The 17,438-nt window shown below is 39.1% G+C and overlaps 1 protein-coding gene across 1 annotated transcript in view; it reads right to left on the bottom strand.

Moving 5' to 3' along the window:
* LOC115789467 (tenascin-like) overlaps window positions 1-17,438 on the bottom strand; it is a 69,159-nt gene that overhangs the window by 23,241 nt on the left and 28,480 nt on the right. The window contains exons 2-7 of the mRNA XM_030742898.1: window positions 15,784-15,981; window positions 7,124-7,685; window positions 5,303-6,616; window positions 4,681-4,944; window positions 4,475-4,590; window positions 3,773-3,926 (exon numbers count right to left, since the gene is read on the bottom strand). Coding sequence (XP_030598758.1) covers window positions 3,773-3,926; window positions 4,475-4,590; window positions 4,681-4,944; window positions 5,303-6,616; window positions 7,124-7,601 — 2,326 coding nt within the window. The 5' untranslated portion in view covers window positions 7,602-7,685; window positions 15,784-15,981. The remainder of the gene's footprint in view (window positions 1-3,772; window positions 3,927-4,474; window positions 4,591-4,680; window positions 4,945-5,302; window positions 6,617-7,123; window positions 7,686-15,783; window positions 15,982-17,438) is intronic.

Here is a 17,438-nt window from a genome sequence, read left to right as displayed (position 1 = left end):
GAGAGAAAAAATGCATGAGCAAACATGGTTTCAGCTAACTGCAACAGAAGGACTGAGCTACTTAAAGATTAAAAATACGAACTGGGGTGATTGTCTTGGAAACTGACACAGTCATCTTTAAAGTGCAGAAAAAATATCCAGCATTAAGGTATTATTACTTTTGCTGTCTGATGATCACTTTCAGTGCAGTGGCATATCTATCTATCTATCTATCTATCTATCTATCTATCTATCTATCTATCTATCTATCTATCTATCTATCTATCTATCTATCTATCTATCTATCTATCTATCTATCTATCTATCTATCTATCTATCTATCTATCTATCTATCTATCTATCTATCTATCTATCTATCTATCTATCTATCTATATTATGGAATGCCATTTAGGAAATTATTATATATATATTAAAATAAGAGTCTGAATATATTAAATTAAAGTCTGAATATATTGAATGAAAATCTGAATATATACAATGAACTCTGAATATATGCAATGAACTCTGAATATATTGAATCAAAGTCTGAATATATTGAATGAAAGTCTGAATATATTGAATGAAAGCTGAGGTCACGGAAGCTCCTGCGCCATCTAGTGTTTTCGTTAAGCGCATAATGTCGCTACAAGAAGCGGCACTATGAGTCAATCTGCAGTTCATCTTCACTGTTTCATCGTGGAAGACCAAATGCAGCGAACCTCTCAGGTCAGACAGCTCCTGCATGCAAGCTAACATTACGCAGAACATGCACAGGCACCCTCCACAACAACAGGCTCTGTCTAGAATCTGAGATGTGGATGTGGAAGGCATGTTCTGCTTATTGTTAGCTTGAAACGCAAGAGCTGTCTGACCTGAGAGATTCACTGAATAAAACTCTTCATCAGTAGTATGATTAGGAACACTGCTGCTAGCATTATGTTGGCCAGTTCATGCATTTGCCAGGGTGTTAATTAGCTACTCATTATTTAGGATTTCTGCCACTAAATTCCCTGCAGATTGACTCATAGTGCCATTTCTTGTAGCGACATTATGTGCTTTACGTAACGAAAACACTAGATGGCGCAAGAGCTTCCGTGACGTCAGTTTTCATTCAATATATTCAGACTTTCATTCAATATATTCAGACTTTCATTCAATATATTCAAGTTTCATTGTATATATTCAGGTTTCATTCCATATATTCAGACTATCATTGTATATATTCAGACCCTCAAGCTACTCCTCTGGCACTCCGAGTCATTTGGCTCCTCACTGTCGTGATGCTGTGAAAAATCTGGGTGTCATTTTAGATAGTAGTTTTAAAATGGAGTAGCAAGTAAGTGCTGTTACCAAAATCAGTTTTTACCAACTCAGAGTCATTGCCAAGGTAAAACCTTATCTCCCGCAGCAGGACCTGGAAAAAGTTATTCATGCTTTTATTACTTCCCGCCTGGACTGCTGTAATTCTCTGTACTTTGGCATAGATCAATCATCTGTGCGCCGCCTGCAGGTAGTCCAGAATGCGGCAGCTCGTCTTTTAACCGGTTTAAAAAAGCATGAACACATTACCCCAGTCCTGTCATCCCTTCACTGGCTCCCTGTCCGTTTTAGAATCGATTTTAAGATTTTATTGCTTACTTTTAAAGCCTTAAACGGACTGGCACCTTTGTATCTGTCTGAGCTGCTTCACTGTCACACCCCTGTAAGAGCTCTGAGGTCATCGAACCAGCTGCTCTTACAGAGGCCTAAAACCAGACTAAAACAGAGAGGTGATCGAGCTTTTGCAGCAGCAGCACCAAAGCTATGGAACGATCTACCTCTCCATATCCGCACAGCTCAGACGATACACACATTTAAATCTCTATTAAAAACACATTTCTTTTCCTTGGCATTTGGCTGCAGTGCTACCTCCTTTTAGATGATTGTTTTATGGTATTTTATGGTACTTGTTTTAAACGTTTTAATTTTTAATTTTCTTATGTTATTTATTGTTCTTAATGTTTTTATTTATTTATTTTTATTTTATTATTTTATTTATTTATTTATATATTTTTATTTTTATTTAGTATAGTCCTTGGGGTTACAGATCTTGTACAGCACTTTGGTCAACGTCGTTGTTTTAAATGTGCTTTATAAATAAACTTGACTTGACTTGACTTGACTTTCATTGTATATATTCAGAGTTCATTGTATATATTCAGATTTTCATTCAATATATTCATACTTTCATTCTATATATTCAGACTCTCATTTTAATATATATATATATATATATTATATTTCCTAAACGGCATTCCATAATATATATATATATATATATATATATATATATATATATATATATATATATATATATATATATATATATATATATATATATATATATATATATATATAATAACCAGGCTATAATAACCAGGCTATTTGTTGTCAGTGTAAGCTTTATAGTTAGCAGCCATTTAGCTTAGCTTAATCCAAGCTAACTATAGTTTCATTTTCAGCATACTGACTAACTGGCAATTTTGAGAACTGAAAATGTAGGCCAGTTCGGAAGTGCCAGAAAACAGACTGTAAAGGCTTTGTTTCATTATTCATTATTATTATTTTTTTTTTAAATGATGACTGAAAACTATTAAAATAGTAAGAGTAAGTGAAAACAGTAAAAGACGGGAACTGGCAGTTCACTTCCTCCAGAATGTAGAATGAGAGCAATCCAAATTTAGCTTTTCCTTTCAATATTGTAAATTACAGATGTAGCTTGCAAACTAAGGTAGTGTTAAATGAGTACTCAGTTTTTCAAAGATGATCACATCCAGCTCAAGAAAAAAACATGGCCAAAATGTTAATACAAAAACCCATTCATGGCTACGCCCATTTTCTATAGCACAGTCTAGCAAGCTAGTAAGTACCTTTCCCAAAAACTACAAACAATCCCTGCGTAGTAGTCTAATCGTACACAATTCTAACAGAAATTAACAAGGTAAACCTGGGCAAAGATAAAACAATGTTTGTTTTGTTTTTTGTAATTAAACTCATGATGTGTATAATTCATCATGGATGTAAACAACCAGCACAGGAAAAGTCATTATGAAACACAATGTGATTCTCTTTAATTCTGACATCATGTCACTACCTGACAAATCTCTTGTGTTAACATGTGGAGAAGACATTTTTCCTCCACATTTTGGATCGGTGCTAAATGGACCACTGGGGTCGATTTTCAGCCCACACAAATAAATGACATCAGAAACAAAATGGTGTGATGCCCAGGGAGTCCATCAACACAGACCTGTAAACTAAATGATTTTTCCATGCTCAAAGAAAGTTGTCTGGCTTGGCGTGCCATATCGATGGCGTAAGGAACTGGAACCATTTCACAACTTAATGTATGGAGTAACTCTGCAATAAAAGCTTCAACAAGAGGAGGACGAGAGCTAAGAGCAAGATTTAGTAGAAGAGGAAAAAAAACAACTATGACATGGACATGCTAGGCTGAAATTCAATTTGTTTGAATTATTACTCTTTACCCAGAATCTATTAGATGGAACTATAGAAAACCACCTGGGATTTCCTGTCGTAGTTCTTTAGATTATGGAATTTCACTCAGGCTAACATTGCTCAGATTATTAGTACTAAAAACTACTAAAAGCTGCCACATAGAGCAGGAAAATGACAAAATCTTCTCTGACTCTAACATGATCATTATCATCAAGAGCTGAAAGAAAGTGGATGCTTTTACACAGCCACGAGCTCCCTACATGACTGTAAATAATCTGTGTGCTTAAAACTCACTGGTAGTGACTGTTTGGGTTGTTTGGGGTCCTCTGGTGTTGTTCTTGATGATGTTGATGGAGACTTCATACTCCTGTCCTGGTCCAAGCCCTGACTGGAAGAACTGGTTCTGAGAGGGTGGAAGGGTGCTTAAAACTTTTCCATTTTCTTCTTTCTGTAAAAGAAACATAATATAGAAAGTCATGCAAAATAAGAGAATCTACATTAGACTTGACTGCTGTGAGAAAATGAGCTTAAGGCAGGAAAACACAGTATGTTTGCATGCTTTAGCATTGTCATTACACTTTAGGTTACACTGGGTTTAGTGGATTGCTGGCAGTAATTTGATCACACATTTATTCATGCATGACAAAAAATGGCAGCAATGGGAAGTTGAAGGTCAGAAAAGGACAGTGCGTTTTAAGGCTACAAAATATTAAAATGGCCTCTGACTTATCAGCTGGTACAGTCACTCCTTTTCGAGGAGTGGGTTGGATTTTGCCTCAGTATCTGAGCAGCAGATTTAGCCACAGTTCTATAACATCCAGATTTGCCCTCACTGAACTTTTCCATATGTCAAAATAAATTTAATGGTTACCACTAAAATAAATCCATGTTTTTGCTGAGACTTCCAATAAACCGGCATAGCTTATCACCTCTGACTTTTTCCCTGATGGTTAATAAAATGCAGGGCAAGCCTTCAGTAGAGTCGGGCAGACTGACCGTGTTGCGGAAATAGATCTCCCAGCCATCAAAGGGGATGTCCAGCTGGTCCCAAATTACCTCTACTGAGGTCTCTCTCACTGATTTGAATCTTAAACCTTCTGGCTGTGGAAGATCTAGGGGAACAAAGACAAAAATAATAAATGTTTATCATATTTTTCTTAATCTATTCGCAGTAAATGAAAACAGAAACAAGTGTGGAATACCTGTGGCCACCCGTGCACTGACAGGAATACTCCTCTTGTTACTCAGAACAGCATAGACATTAATCAGGTACTCAAGGCCAGGTTCAAGCTCTTTAACAGTAGCAACTGTTTTGTCTCCAGACACAGTAAATTCTTGGAGAAGACCCCCAGGAATTGTGGGAACATATGTGATGAGGTACTCTGTGACCAGCATCTCATTGTTCCAGGACAGGCCGACAGTCTCAGTGGTGACCTCCCCAACAGTTAGGTCCTTTGGAGGAGACACTGGAAACAATTAAGAAAAAAAAAAGGCTGAGGGTTGTTGTGTCAGACGTTTTCTCAGGCCCTCAGTCAGTGAATATCAACCACATAGAGCTAATGCAAACTCCAGAGCCACATCTGGCTGCGGTGTGAAGAACTGCCAAAAAAGCACAAACCAAGTACAGACAAGGGCAGCACAAAAACCAAAACGCTCTTTAATATTCACCAGAGTAGTTTCTTTTAGGATGAGTGGTGAGTGAATTTTGAGAACGGAAGGAAATTACATCACTCTGGATTTGCTTTTATAGTGCGTTCAGTTAACACATGGAAACTTTCTGAAATTGTGAACTGTCAAATCCTTTTTTTATGTTGAGCTGCTTACCTTCTGAGCAGTCCTCTCCAATGTATCCCTCATCACAGACACACTGACCGCTGACACAGTGGCCTTTGTTCTGGCAGTTATTGATGCAGCTCAGCACTGCACAGCTTTCTCCTTCATATCCACTCTCACATATGCATCTTCCATTGATGCAGCGCCCCCTGTTGTTGCAGTTATCTGGACAGGCAAGCCCAGAGCAGTCATCTCCCGAGTAGCCTTCGTGACAAATACACTTCCCATCCACACAGTAACCGCGGGTCAGGCAGTCGTTGGGACAGGCTCTCTGACTGCAATCTTCGCCTGCAAACCCTTCGTCACAGACACACTGACCGTTGATGCACCGGCCACGGTTCCTGCAGTTGTTAGGGCAGCTCAGTTCACTGCAGTCCTCACCAGTGAAGCCTGCGTGACATAAACAACGTCCCTCGGTGCACTCTCCACGGCCGTAGCAGTTTGAGGGGCACGTGCGGATGCTGCAGTCCTCACCGGCGAAGCCTTCCTCACACACACACTGACCGTTAAGACAGCGCCCCCTGTGCAAACAGTCATTTGGACAGGACAAGTCGGAGCAATCATCTCCTTGGAAGCCGACATCACATGCACACTGTCCATTTATGCACTGGCCTCTGTTGTTACAGTTGTTCAGACATGCTAACTGACTGCAGTCTTCACCCTGATACCCTGTGTCACAGATGCACATCCCACTGAAGCATGTTCCTCTACCGTTACAGTCATTCAGGCAGGTGAGCTGAGAACAGTCTTCTCCACTGTAGCCAGCTGTGCAGACACACTGGCCATCAACACAGAAACCATTACCACGGCAGTTGTTGGGACAGATGCGCTCTCCACAGTCCTCCCCGGTGAATCCCTCATCACAGTAGCACGTTCCATTCAGACAGCGTCCACGGTCGTAGCAGTCTTTGGGGCAGATGAGCTCAGAGCAATCAAAGCCAGTCCAAGGTTCATCACACACACAGTCTCCATCATCACAGCGGCCACGGCCGAGACAGTTATTGAGGCACTTGCTGTGAGAACAGTCTTCACCAGAGAAGCCATCCGTACAGACACAAATGCCACCCACGCACTGGCCGTGTGCTCCACAGTCCACAGAGCAGACCTCGATTGAGCAGTCTTCTCCAGCGAAGCCCTTAAAGCACTTGCACTTTCCGTCCACGCAGTGGCCCCTCTCCTGACAGTTTCTTGGGCATGCAGGTTCGGTGCAGTTGGGCCCCTTCCAGCCAGGCTCACATATGCAGCCACAGGTTTCAGCGCTGTAGTTTCCATGACCGTTGCAGTAAGGTTTCGTTCCCACTTCACCTTTAAAAAAATGTAACAGAACAATGCCAGATCCAATCAGCTTGAAAATTTCATCATCATCATTTACAGCAATAGTTTGACCTTTGGGCAAAGTATGCTTCCTTGTTGAGAAATGTCTATGAAGATACACTTCTCTCTCTGTGCTTTTATGAAGAGCCAACAGATGCATAAGCAAACAAGTGTTATTTCCTAAAATGCCACACTATTCTGGCTTATCTTAGCAGCTACTAATTTCTTACTTTCATTGGCACTGATACAACCTTGTCAAACCTTACTGAGCTAAAAAAACAAATTGATGAGCTGGTGTCCTCTACTGAACAGATAAAATTACACCCCCACATTAAATTCCAAAGAACTCTCAGCAGATGAATGGAACAGATGTGACTTATGAATGAGGCTTGTGGGATTACGAGGCACTTTTCATTGCATAGTCTGATAAATAAAGGATTGTTTTACTTTGCTGGCTCTAATGTCACTGAGAAAGCATGATGGAAAAATCACACCTACCTTTGACCTGTGCGCTGCAGCAGGCCACTTCACTGTTGCACTGATCCCTCAAAGCTGAAACTTCTCCCTCAAGCATCTCAAGCCGGCTCATGAGGGCTTTCAGTCCAGGCAGGCTGTCAGTACAACCGCAGGCCTGCCGTGGTATGTTGATGCGGTGAGTGAAGACAATCTGGTTCTCCCCATCGAGCGTGTGCTCGGTTATGTGATGGCCTGAGGAGACTGGTGCATCTTTGGGATGGAGGAGCGTGGTTTCTGTAGCATCCAGGTCCACTGAGCACAAGGAACTGGCAGGAACATTGATGTTATAGACATGGTTGAAAACCACAGGATGGTCTGCTCTAGGGAAGGTCATATTATGATCTTCAGGCGATGCCAAAGTCTGTCGTCGATGCCGTAGGATTTTTTTCACAAGCCCAGCATTTGATAAGGTGAGGAAAGAAATTAGGAGAAGGCAGCCTAGAAGGCTTTGTGTACCCATATTAGATGCACTGCTCAGTATTTGCAAGATAAATATCCGTTTGAACCTCAGAGAAAAGGCCAATCCAGGTTAATGTTGAAAGTTCTGGAAAGACAGACAGATGCAGTGTTACCTCAGTGTAATACTCAATGCTGTGTGGCACAACTAATATACATATAAGAAGACACCTTGAGGAGCATGTAATATGTGCTCACAGTGATCAAACTGCAAAAACCAACAATGACATTCCAAGAAAACTGGCCCTTTCTTGAAAAACAGAGTGAGCTGAAATGTTAAAATGTTGAGCCTTGGGTGATTTGCTGAAATGTTACAACCCACGGCTGTTAATCCAGCAACCAACCATGACATAAGTACAGAGGAGTCCCCACTCCCTACAATCCATTTTGAGCAAATGATTGAATAAAAATTTTTAAAAAATTGAACAACCACCTTTTTAGGATTTCTTTTGTTTTAAACAAGGCAAAACTCCCAAGCCCAAAAACCTACATGACGCTATCAAGATGAAGGATGAGCCAATTCAATTCAGTTGTGTTCAGTTTTATTTATACAGTGCCAAATCACAACAACAGTCACCTCAAAGGGCTTCATATTGTAAGGTAAAGACCCTACAATAATATAGAGAAAAGCCAACAATCAGATGACCCCCTATGACCAAGCACTTGGTGACAGTGGGAAGGAAAAAACTCCCTTTTAACAGGAAGAAACCTCCAGCAGAAAAAGGCTCAGGGAGGGGGAGCTATCAGGGAGGGAGACTGGACAAAAGATGGACTGTGGAAGAGAAGCAGAGATTAATGATATCTAATGATTAAATGCAGAGTGCTCTATAAACACATAGAGAGTGAAAAGAGGTAAGTGAAGATGATTCTCGAATATAATTTATAAATTGATGTTGCTTTTCAGTACCAATCGATTAGGCAGTAAGCCTAAAGATGGAAATCAGTGCAACAGGAAGATTTACAATATGACCCAGTTATTACCCAATTAAGCTGCATGTTCTTTACATGTTAATTATTCATTGCTCAATTTATTGATTTCTTAAAACAGACCATTAAATAAATAAAATGGCAACCAAGGAAGTAATTCCAAAAAGACCCACCAACAATGGACAGCAGCCGGTATTTGTCCAGTCAATCAGAGTTATAGAACAGGAAAAACATGTTTGACACACCAAATATTTTTTAATTTCTTTTTTGGTTTTTCCTGTTTAGTGAGTGGTTATTAGCTGAAATATATCCAATAAATATAGTTAGTTGAAAGGGATTTGATAAGGTATTGTTCATTCATCTTAAAGTTAAAAACTCTCAACATTTGCTGTTTCTAGCTTTTTAAACCAGGTGATTTAATGCATGTTTTAGTCATTTGTTATTAGAAACTTAAGTGTCCTTTTGGTTGAACCAAACAAAAAAAAAAGCATCCCAGGACAGTAAAACAAAGGGAACTCATAAAGAACCATTTCACCATTTCACCAAAAAACCAAAACAAAAATAAACAACTTGTACATTGTCTAATAAATAGTGAAAGGTATTTTTCACTAAAGACCTTCTTTATATGATAAACCCCAATACCAAAGAATCCACAGCTGTCATCCACCATCCACTTATTTCACAGTGTTTGTGTATATGTAAAAAAAAAAAAATCTCTGCTGTTTTGCTCATATGTAACACACTCAAACAACTACAGTATAATCACAATTCTATCTATACCATAGACATCCTCTATACATAAAATGGGGGAAAATAGTGTGAAGTTGTATTATTCATCTTATTCTCAGCACTGCTTGCCCACAAATCTGTTACATGACTTCATCAGTTGGCTACCAGCAACACTATAATTTGTGGGGGTAAAATGACAAGCTTCTTCCTCAGCGTGGGAAAGCCCTCTTGGATTACTCAGTGATGAGTTTCCAAAGGATCTAAGAATGCATGGGATAGTGAAAATCAATAGAAAGGCCCACAGTTGCTGATTCTTCCTCATTACTGGAAAAATCTTCCTTTGTAGAGTTTTACGATACATCAAAGCTGTGTTATTGTTACTTCTTGTGACCTTCAGTCGATAATTGTTGCATCCACAAACAGCCAGCCAAATCAAGTCATCCAGACGGGCTGTATGCCCTCAGGTTCACATGCTTGCCTGCTGGCACACCTGAGAGGCAGCAAACAATAGCTCTATAAAGAAGCTGCATCTCTGGCAGCGCAGGGTGATTTTATCCAGACTCTTTGACTGGTAGCCACGTTCATATGCAAACCAATGAAGAATGGCTTCCAAAAATGCAGTTATAGACATAAAAAGACATGTGGTGCACCTGGATTTATGTTCTCAGGAGAGTTTCTGGAAACTGTTTATTGATACAATGATCAGCTGTACTCAGCTATCACATAACAGAAAATATCTTCAAAAAAGCTTCAGCTGAGTGTCTATTGGATCTCAGCGTAGCCCTGACTGCACTTTCATGCATTTATGACTAAGACATATTTTATCCCCTGAGACACAAAATCAAAACACCTGCGGCCGATGCTCACTTTCTTAAAGCAACACAGGATAGCCTAGATTCTTGAATAGTAAGACCTGTACCAAGAACAAAATCTGCTTCACAATTTTTTTTTTTTTTTTAGAAAAATTTAAGTATGAGTTATGATAAAACACGCATATAACCACTGGATTTCCCTGAGTCTAGATGACATCTGAGCTGAAATTGTTTTTCCACATCAGATAGGTTGATACAACGGTTCAGTATTAATCTGTGCATTAAATTTTGAGAGCGAAATGTGAATATACAGTATTTCTTCCAAAATATGACAACCTCTCTACAGGTTGTGCTGAATTTTCCTGTAAAGATTTATATTTGGGGAAAACCAATAAAATAGAAGAGGATGATGCAGAAAGTTTAGGCAAACAGTCTTTGAAAACAGCATGTATCCTATGAGCTAAGTTCACCATGATAACTGAATGTTTCCCTTGTTTTTTATTGTTATACTTGGATGACAGGCAACATGGGTACCTTTAAATCAAAACTGCTGCACACAACAAAACTGTCACCGCAGTGCCGTAAAGCTGCTGCTGCTGCTGAGATACAGGTATGAAGGTAGACCTATTTCATTGGTCCTTTTTTCTTTCCTTTGACATAACCACCTTTGACCTGACCTGCCTTTCATCACACACCCCCTGCCAGCATTCTCATTTAAACACCAACATAAAACCAAGCTTAAGTTTCATGAGTTTCTCACACATCTGGTGAGCAGTAGGATGAAGGTAGGTCACAATTAGAGTTGTAAATCTGAAAACCTGGCCTTGCAATATGTTTGTGCTCTACGTCTTGAAACCTTTACAACATATAACAGTGGTAATTTACAGTCATGCTGGCAAAGAATGCATCTTCTGAGTTTCTGAGTTTTTGCTGACTATATTTGGATGAAGATGCACATGACAACATCAAAGGGAGCTCACTGTCACCATCATAAATTTACAAAACCACAAATAATAGAATTCATTGTTTTTAATGAAATAGTGGCTGGTAATGCTTTTTGATTGTAAGACTAATGGAAGATTATTAGGTACATAAATTTATTGTTCTATTATTTATAGTTTTAACAGTACTGCACTCTGTATGACAACCAATTTCTAAAAACATTCTGAATAATTTCATTTGGAACTATTTAAGTGGCAGAAAACTAGCAGAGTAACTAAAAGGCAATCAATAAATTTCAATCATTGTTTATTATACCAATTCATAAAGAATTTACTGACAGAAATTGTCATTTGTTGGCTAAAATTTATCATTTTCAGTCATATGTCCTCAAGCTTTCCAACTACTATAGCTAGAGGTACCAACAGTGTGTGCCGCCAGAGTACAGTAAAAAGGATTTAACAACACAATCTAATATTGCAACAATAAAACTATTGTACACATATATAATATTTCCTGAGAGCTGCTGATGAACCAAGTTTTTTATTTATTTATTTTTACTTTATGCTCATATCCAACACCAGAGTTTTAATGCTGAACTCTACTAGAGCAGCTTTGCATGATTAATAGATCAAATTAATTATGCTTAAATTTGTTTTGGGTTATGATGTAGCCCCTAAGACCCTGCATCCACATATGAGGACATTACATTTTGACTTTGCTGCACCTTATACTTCATTTTGCTCAGTAGTGTTTTATACTTTGTTAAGCCATGTCGACGTGTGTTGTGTTATGATATAAAATAAGCCCATTGTCCCCATCTGAGGACTTTTTTTTTTTTTTCACAAATGTTTGTAACAACCATGTAACAAAATACAACTTCCTGTTTGAAGAGGAAACTTAGTTTATACACATACCAGGTGCATCTAATCACCACTATGTAGGATGAATTAAAAATCCATGGCAAACAGGAGCTCAGGTCTAAGTAGGTTAAGGCCACAATCTCCTTAAGACAGCTTATTCTGATTGGCTGCCCCACTGGACATTGTACAGAGCCACAGAGCAGAGAAAACTTTCTGAAAACTAGTGTTCAAGCAAAGCAGGCAGTGATTGCCTAGTAAAATCTGAAAATAGATAGCAATTAGAATGTACCAGAGTCAAAGCAATCCCCCTCCTTTCATCTCAAGCAACAATATTTCATAATGCAAACAGGCTTCTGGCCTGTTTGCATCTATCTTGTGGCCACAGGTGACTTTTGTCTCTGAAAGCAGGATTAATGCTGCTTGCCTGTAATTCCACAGGATTCAGTAGCACAGCCCTCAGATCATTCAAAATTCAAAAGTTTATGGGCACGTATGTGTCTCTATCATCAGAGGCCAGCAGGAGTTGTTTGTGCATGTGCCTTGCTAGTCTCCTATCAGTCTCTTCGACAGGAGACTGATAAGAAGCTAACATACTAGACAAGCTGCCCCTGGCTCTGAGATCAGCTAGTATCTGCATGGAAATTGGGTTGTTGTGTGGAAATAGAGCTAGCATTACAAATTAAACAAGCCCTCTGTGATTTATAATGGTAACAGTTACGTTTCCTCTTACTGACCGCCTTGGCCATCATGTGTGCTTTAGAGTTAGAATGCAGTGTGAAAAAGTTTTTAATAACTCCATTAGCAAGGAAAGCCTTGGCAATGTAGAGCAGAACTTTTTCCATGTATGGTTTAATAAAAGAGGTGGCGGCTTCATCAGCATTTTCAGATTAGCATCTATGAGAAATCATTTGGTTACTTGAATGTAAGTTTAATCAGCAGTTCTGTTAATGCACAACCTTCATTTATTAGTAATATTTATATTACTGACATTTAAGCATTTCACATAGTGTGCTTAAGCCTATCAGTTAATCTTTTTTTCTAAATATATTTCATATACTTTTTAAAATTAAGATGTAGACTTGTGTTTGACCTCATTAACAACTGTTTATTTAAAGACATATGGTCCTTGCAGGACGGCCGCAGCCATACAAAACTGATGGGGAACATTTTTCTGCAGAATAAGTATTTTATTTTTGATAATTTATGTGCAGTTTGCCAATAATACAGATTTATGTGCAGTGAGGTGTTTTCATCAGCTAATAGTAAATATGTGATAACTAAAGAAGTAATAATATTTTGCATTTCTTCAGGCAAGAAGATGTCCAGAAAAAGTGCAGCGAGCTGCAGGAAGTAGCTGTAAAAAATTTTAAAGTCTCTGCACAGCACTGCTATACAAGTAATTATAAATTATGTATACATACACTAATCTAAATTTTAAATTTAAGAATTGACATAACGTCAAAGGCTTTTTTAAAGGTAACTGCATGTTTTTTAAACTTTTGAAAACCAGCAGAAACTCTGTTTATATAAATGTGATCTGTTGTTTTTGCAAAATAAACTACTGAGAACAGAGAACAGTAGTGCTTAGAGTAAAAAGCCAAGAACACGTCATTCAGAGGAGCCTGGGGTTGACCAAGGACATTTCGCTTGACTGTGGGACATGGGAAGACAATTTGGAGAGAAAATTGAAATAAATATAACCTGTTCACTAAGCTATAATCCAGTTGTTGTAGCTTTAGTATTCTTTCCCCATGCTGGCAGCAAAAAGGGAACTTTCCCACGTGGAAAAGCGAAACTGGGAATGTTGGCCCTGGGCTGATGACATCTGTTTTGCCTAGTTAAAGAAAAAACAAAAAGGAACTGAGGTTCTCGTCTTGTGTCCACATAATAGCTCAACCTTTAGTGAGACTGAAAGTGCTACTGCATGCAGATTTAATGCTAAACACAAGTCATCCACATCCACAAATAGAGTGTATGCATAGCAAGTGCCAACACACTCTGTATGGAAAACATTAGTGGTTGACAACAGCGTGTCAGGACTCAGTCAGTGGTCAACAATAAACTAGTGCATCCATTTGTTCATCTGTGATATATTAACATTTCTATTTTTCCATGCATTACAAAGCGCAAAGCCTGATTCTCACAGCAGCTGAAACAGCTGGAAATCATCACAGGAAAGGTAATTAGAGTAGTTAATGTAGCTGATACAGTAAGAGAAATAGCAGCACCTCATTAACCGATTACAAAGTTTCCCACTGCAGCATGGCAGACATTCTCCCGTGGGCTTTTAAGAATCACAAAGACATTTTTATTTTGTGTGCAGGTGAGACTGAGTAGAATGCAGACTTCAGTTTCAGTAGCAACTATTGTCTCTCTCTCAAAAATAAAGATAATAAGATAATGAAAATAGCAAACATTTGACATTCCATGATCTTAAATGTAAGTATGTGCTTTTCTTTATGTATGTTAGTAAACGGAGAAAGTGACATATAACTGTCTAAATGTGTCATTTTAAATGAGCTAATCTGCCATGACTGAAGCGTGGGCATTTTACTGTTGTGCATGTCACCAGCAGATATTCCTCCACAAACAGATTTACAAGCAACCATCTGTGCTCAGTTCCCACTTATGACCAACATACCTGATTTTAGACAGTCTGACACAGTCACACAGCTGAAACAGAGCTGCAGTTATGCAATAATAAACACAGATTTATTGATGTGCTGTATGCTGTGCAACATTGTGACTTTAACTTAAAAGGACAGATTTTCATTAAACCAATACACTACTCTCACTAACTGTCAACTGCTCCACTGAATCCTAAAACAAGGATATAAAAAAAAAAAATCATAATTTACATAAAATAAAGAGATGTGAGTTATGACCCCTGACTCTTTATGTCAAGGTCATGCAGAGGGAACTAGCGCCGTATGAGCCCCAGGGGAGTTACAGCTATTTAACCAGCTGTCCCTGTGACATGGGCACCTTTCTCACTCAGCTGCACAGACACATCCCAGGGCACCTATAGCAGGGAGGCTGTCTCCTAAATAGTTGTAGCTGTATAGGATGGGAAATGATGTGCATTCTAGATATGAGCTGAAGTATTGTGGGTGAGGGGAATAAAAGTGCACAGCAGAGGAACTGAATGATTATAATCTCCTTCAGCTGAAATATTCATTTCTGCTGAACGTGGACTGAAACTGGTGATTCAAACTCACCACACAAAGCATGAAGCAGAAGTTAAAACCACTGACTTCGACTTAAATTTCAATTAAGCACAGCTAATGGACTGAATGGTTGAAGTATGCTTTTTTCTTCTTCTTTTTTCTCTTTGTCAGTGCAGGCAAATTCTCTTCCATTGCCTATTTTTCCTTTCATTTAATCTCCATGGAGGAAAATTGATGCGCGATGAAGCCTGAATTGCATTGCCCAGAGTAATATGATGAATCATCAGGCTGCAAAACCTCACCAGACAGAGGGGTATTTGTGCATTTTTGGCCCCATGCATAAACACACACAGATGGACAGCTGTTATTTTTATTTTTTACTTCCAGTATTGATCTACAACCTGACAAAATTTTGCAAGGGTCTTTTTTGGCACAAAGTGTGCTGGCCATTCTACTGAGGCGATCAAAGCCAGGGATAACTCTTCCACATGTTCACTCCCACAGCAGTCAGTCATCACCTCTGATCCCACCACTGGCTGCTGTGTGAGTCTGACTGAGGAAGAAGTTGCGGTATACACCAAAAATGCACTTACAGTAAATAATAATTGTTGTTGTAGTATCCCGCACTAGTGCAAGTCTACTACTTTCACTTTAAAAAAAGCAGAAAAAACAAATGAGGAAAACTGACCTTTGCTGCATGAACTCAAAGAAATGTCTACAAAGAGAAATACATAAATAGAGCTTCTTACCTCTAATTTTTATCACAAGCCCTCACAGGTAACATGTGGCGCTCCTCCCAGTATTCACAAATTTAGTGAAGCCAAGAAAAATGATGCTTCCTTCTGTTGTGTCACTGCTCTGTCATGCAGCCTCTCCAGCAAGGTGGCAGCTCTGTCAGTCCAGCTCCTTATCCTCCCTCACAGTTCACAGCTCAGGCTGAGGTTCAGCTGAAAGAGAGAGTAAGTGAAAAAGCTGGAGACAAGAAGTGAGAGAGAGAGAGAGAGAGAGAGAGAGAGGGGAGAGGGAGTGGGAGGAAATGTCTTTTAAAGTGTGAGGAGTGTTTAGGTCAGGCTCCCATTGCTTTAAACTCGAGCCCTTAAATAGTCGTCATTCTCCCTCCCTTCTCAACCCGTCTTCCCTCCCTCTGCTGTAACTGATGGATGCAGGGTTGGTCTGCTTCCTTTAAATGAGATGCCACTGTTGCTGGGAGTCATGACAGACTGAGCGGTGTTTGTGGTCGTGTAGGAAAATTAGAGGGGAAAGCCGGGCAATAAGAAGAAAGTGAAGGAAGACTGTAGACAGCAGACAGACATTTGCCTTCAACTGGATCAACTTTGCAGTAATGATTTATGATTTTTTTGCCCACATGATTAAGTCTGCAAAAATAAATCCTAATCTTTGCTCAGCATGCTCAAACTGTCATTTCATATTTACCCCTCCGTCATCAATCTCCACTTATTTCCATGCTTCACATTAATCTCCCTTGAGAGACAAATCTTTCTCCAGCTCTGTTAGCGTACTTTCAAACCAAGGACGTGTAAATCAACAAATTACATGTTTTCTGACTGAATGCATCTGGTAACTAGCCAATTAATTAATAAAAGAGACAGATAAAAGTCAAAATGAAACAGTGGAGACACTCTCTCTCAAATGAGGAAACTCCTTTTACACATTTAACAGAGGGGATGAACAGCAAACACATGTTAAACCATCTTTGACTGAAACAAAAATAAGCTGCTGCAAGGGAATTTGTGATATTGCTTGTACTGTAGTCAATGCAAGCATGAATGCAAAAATGTAAGACTATGTGAAGCCCAGTGAGAGAAACAAGCAATATGCCAGCATATGGAAGCAGCCTCCTCAGTTTAATCTCAGCATGATTAAGTGAGGATAAGGCACGAATCACCTCGAATCTTTTAAGTGAGTCCGTCGGGCTGGTTAAGATATACAGTCTGCAGTCTGTTGTGAATGCACCGTTTGAATGGTAATTTTCTGAGGTTCTGCTTAGACACATTATTTAAAGACATCAGAATAATAGGTTACATCATATAACGACTGCCAGATTATTTAAGCTTTCATTAGCGGCATGGCTGTCGGGATAGCAATGCTGAACCACCAATTAATCCTCCACTTTGGTCCACACCAAAATACTGTATCACAGTGACTATTAAATAGACTGCCATGATCATTTTTTTCACACATTCTCAGTTCCCAGAGGTTAAATTCCTACTCTAAATGCTGACTGTGATTCTTTGATTTTCTAACACTAGGCTCAGCCAGTATTGATGTTTGACTATATGCCAGTTTATTTAAAAATCCTGAAGTCATAATATGGAAGCGACCCTGTATATTAAACTGGTGTAGAGATGGTGCATTGATGTGACGTAGTCTATACAACACCGAG

This window comes from Archocentrus centrarchus, chromosome 12 (genome assembly GCF_007364275.1).
Source record: "Archocentrus centrarchus isolate MPI-CPG fArcCen1 chromosome 12, fArcCen1, whole genome shotgun sequence".
NCBI classification, from domain to species: Eukaryota; Metazoa; Chordata; class Actinopteri; order Cichliformes; family Cichlidae; genus Archocentrus; species Archocentrus centrarchus.
This window is presented reverse-complemented; position numbering and strand designations above follow the sequence as displayed.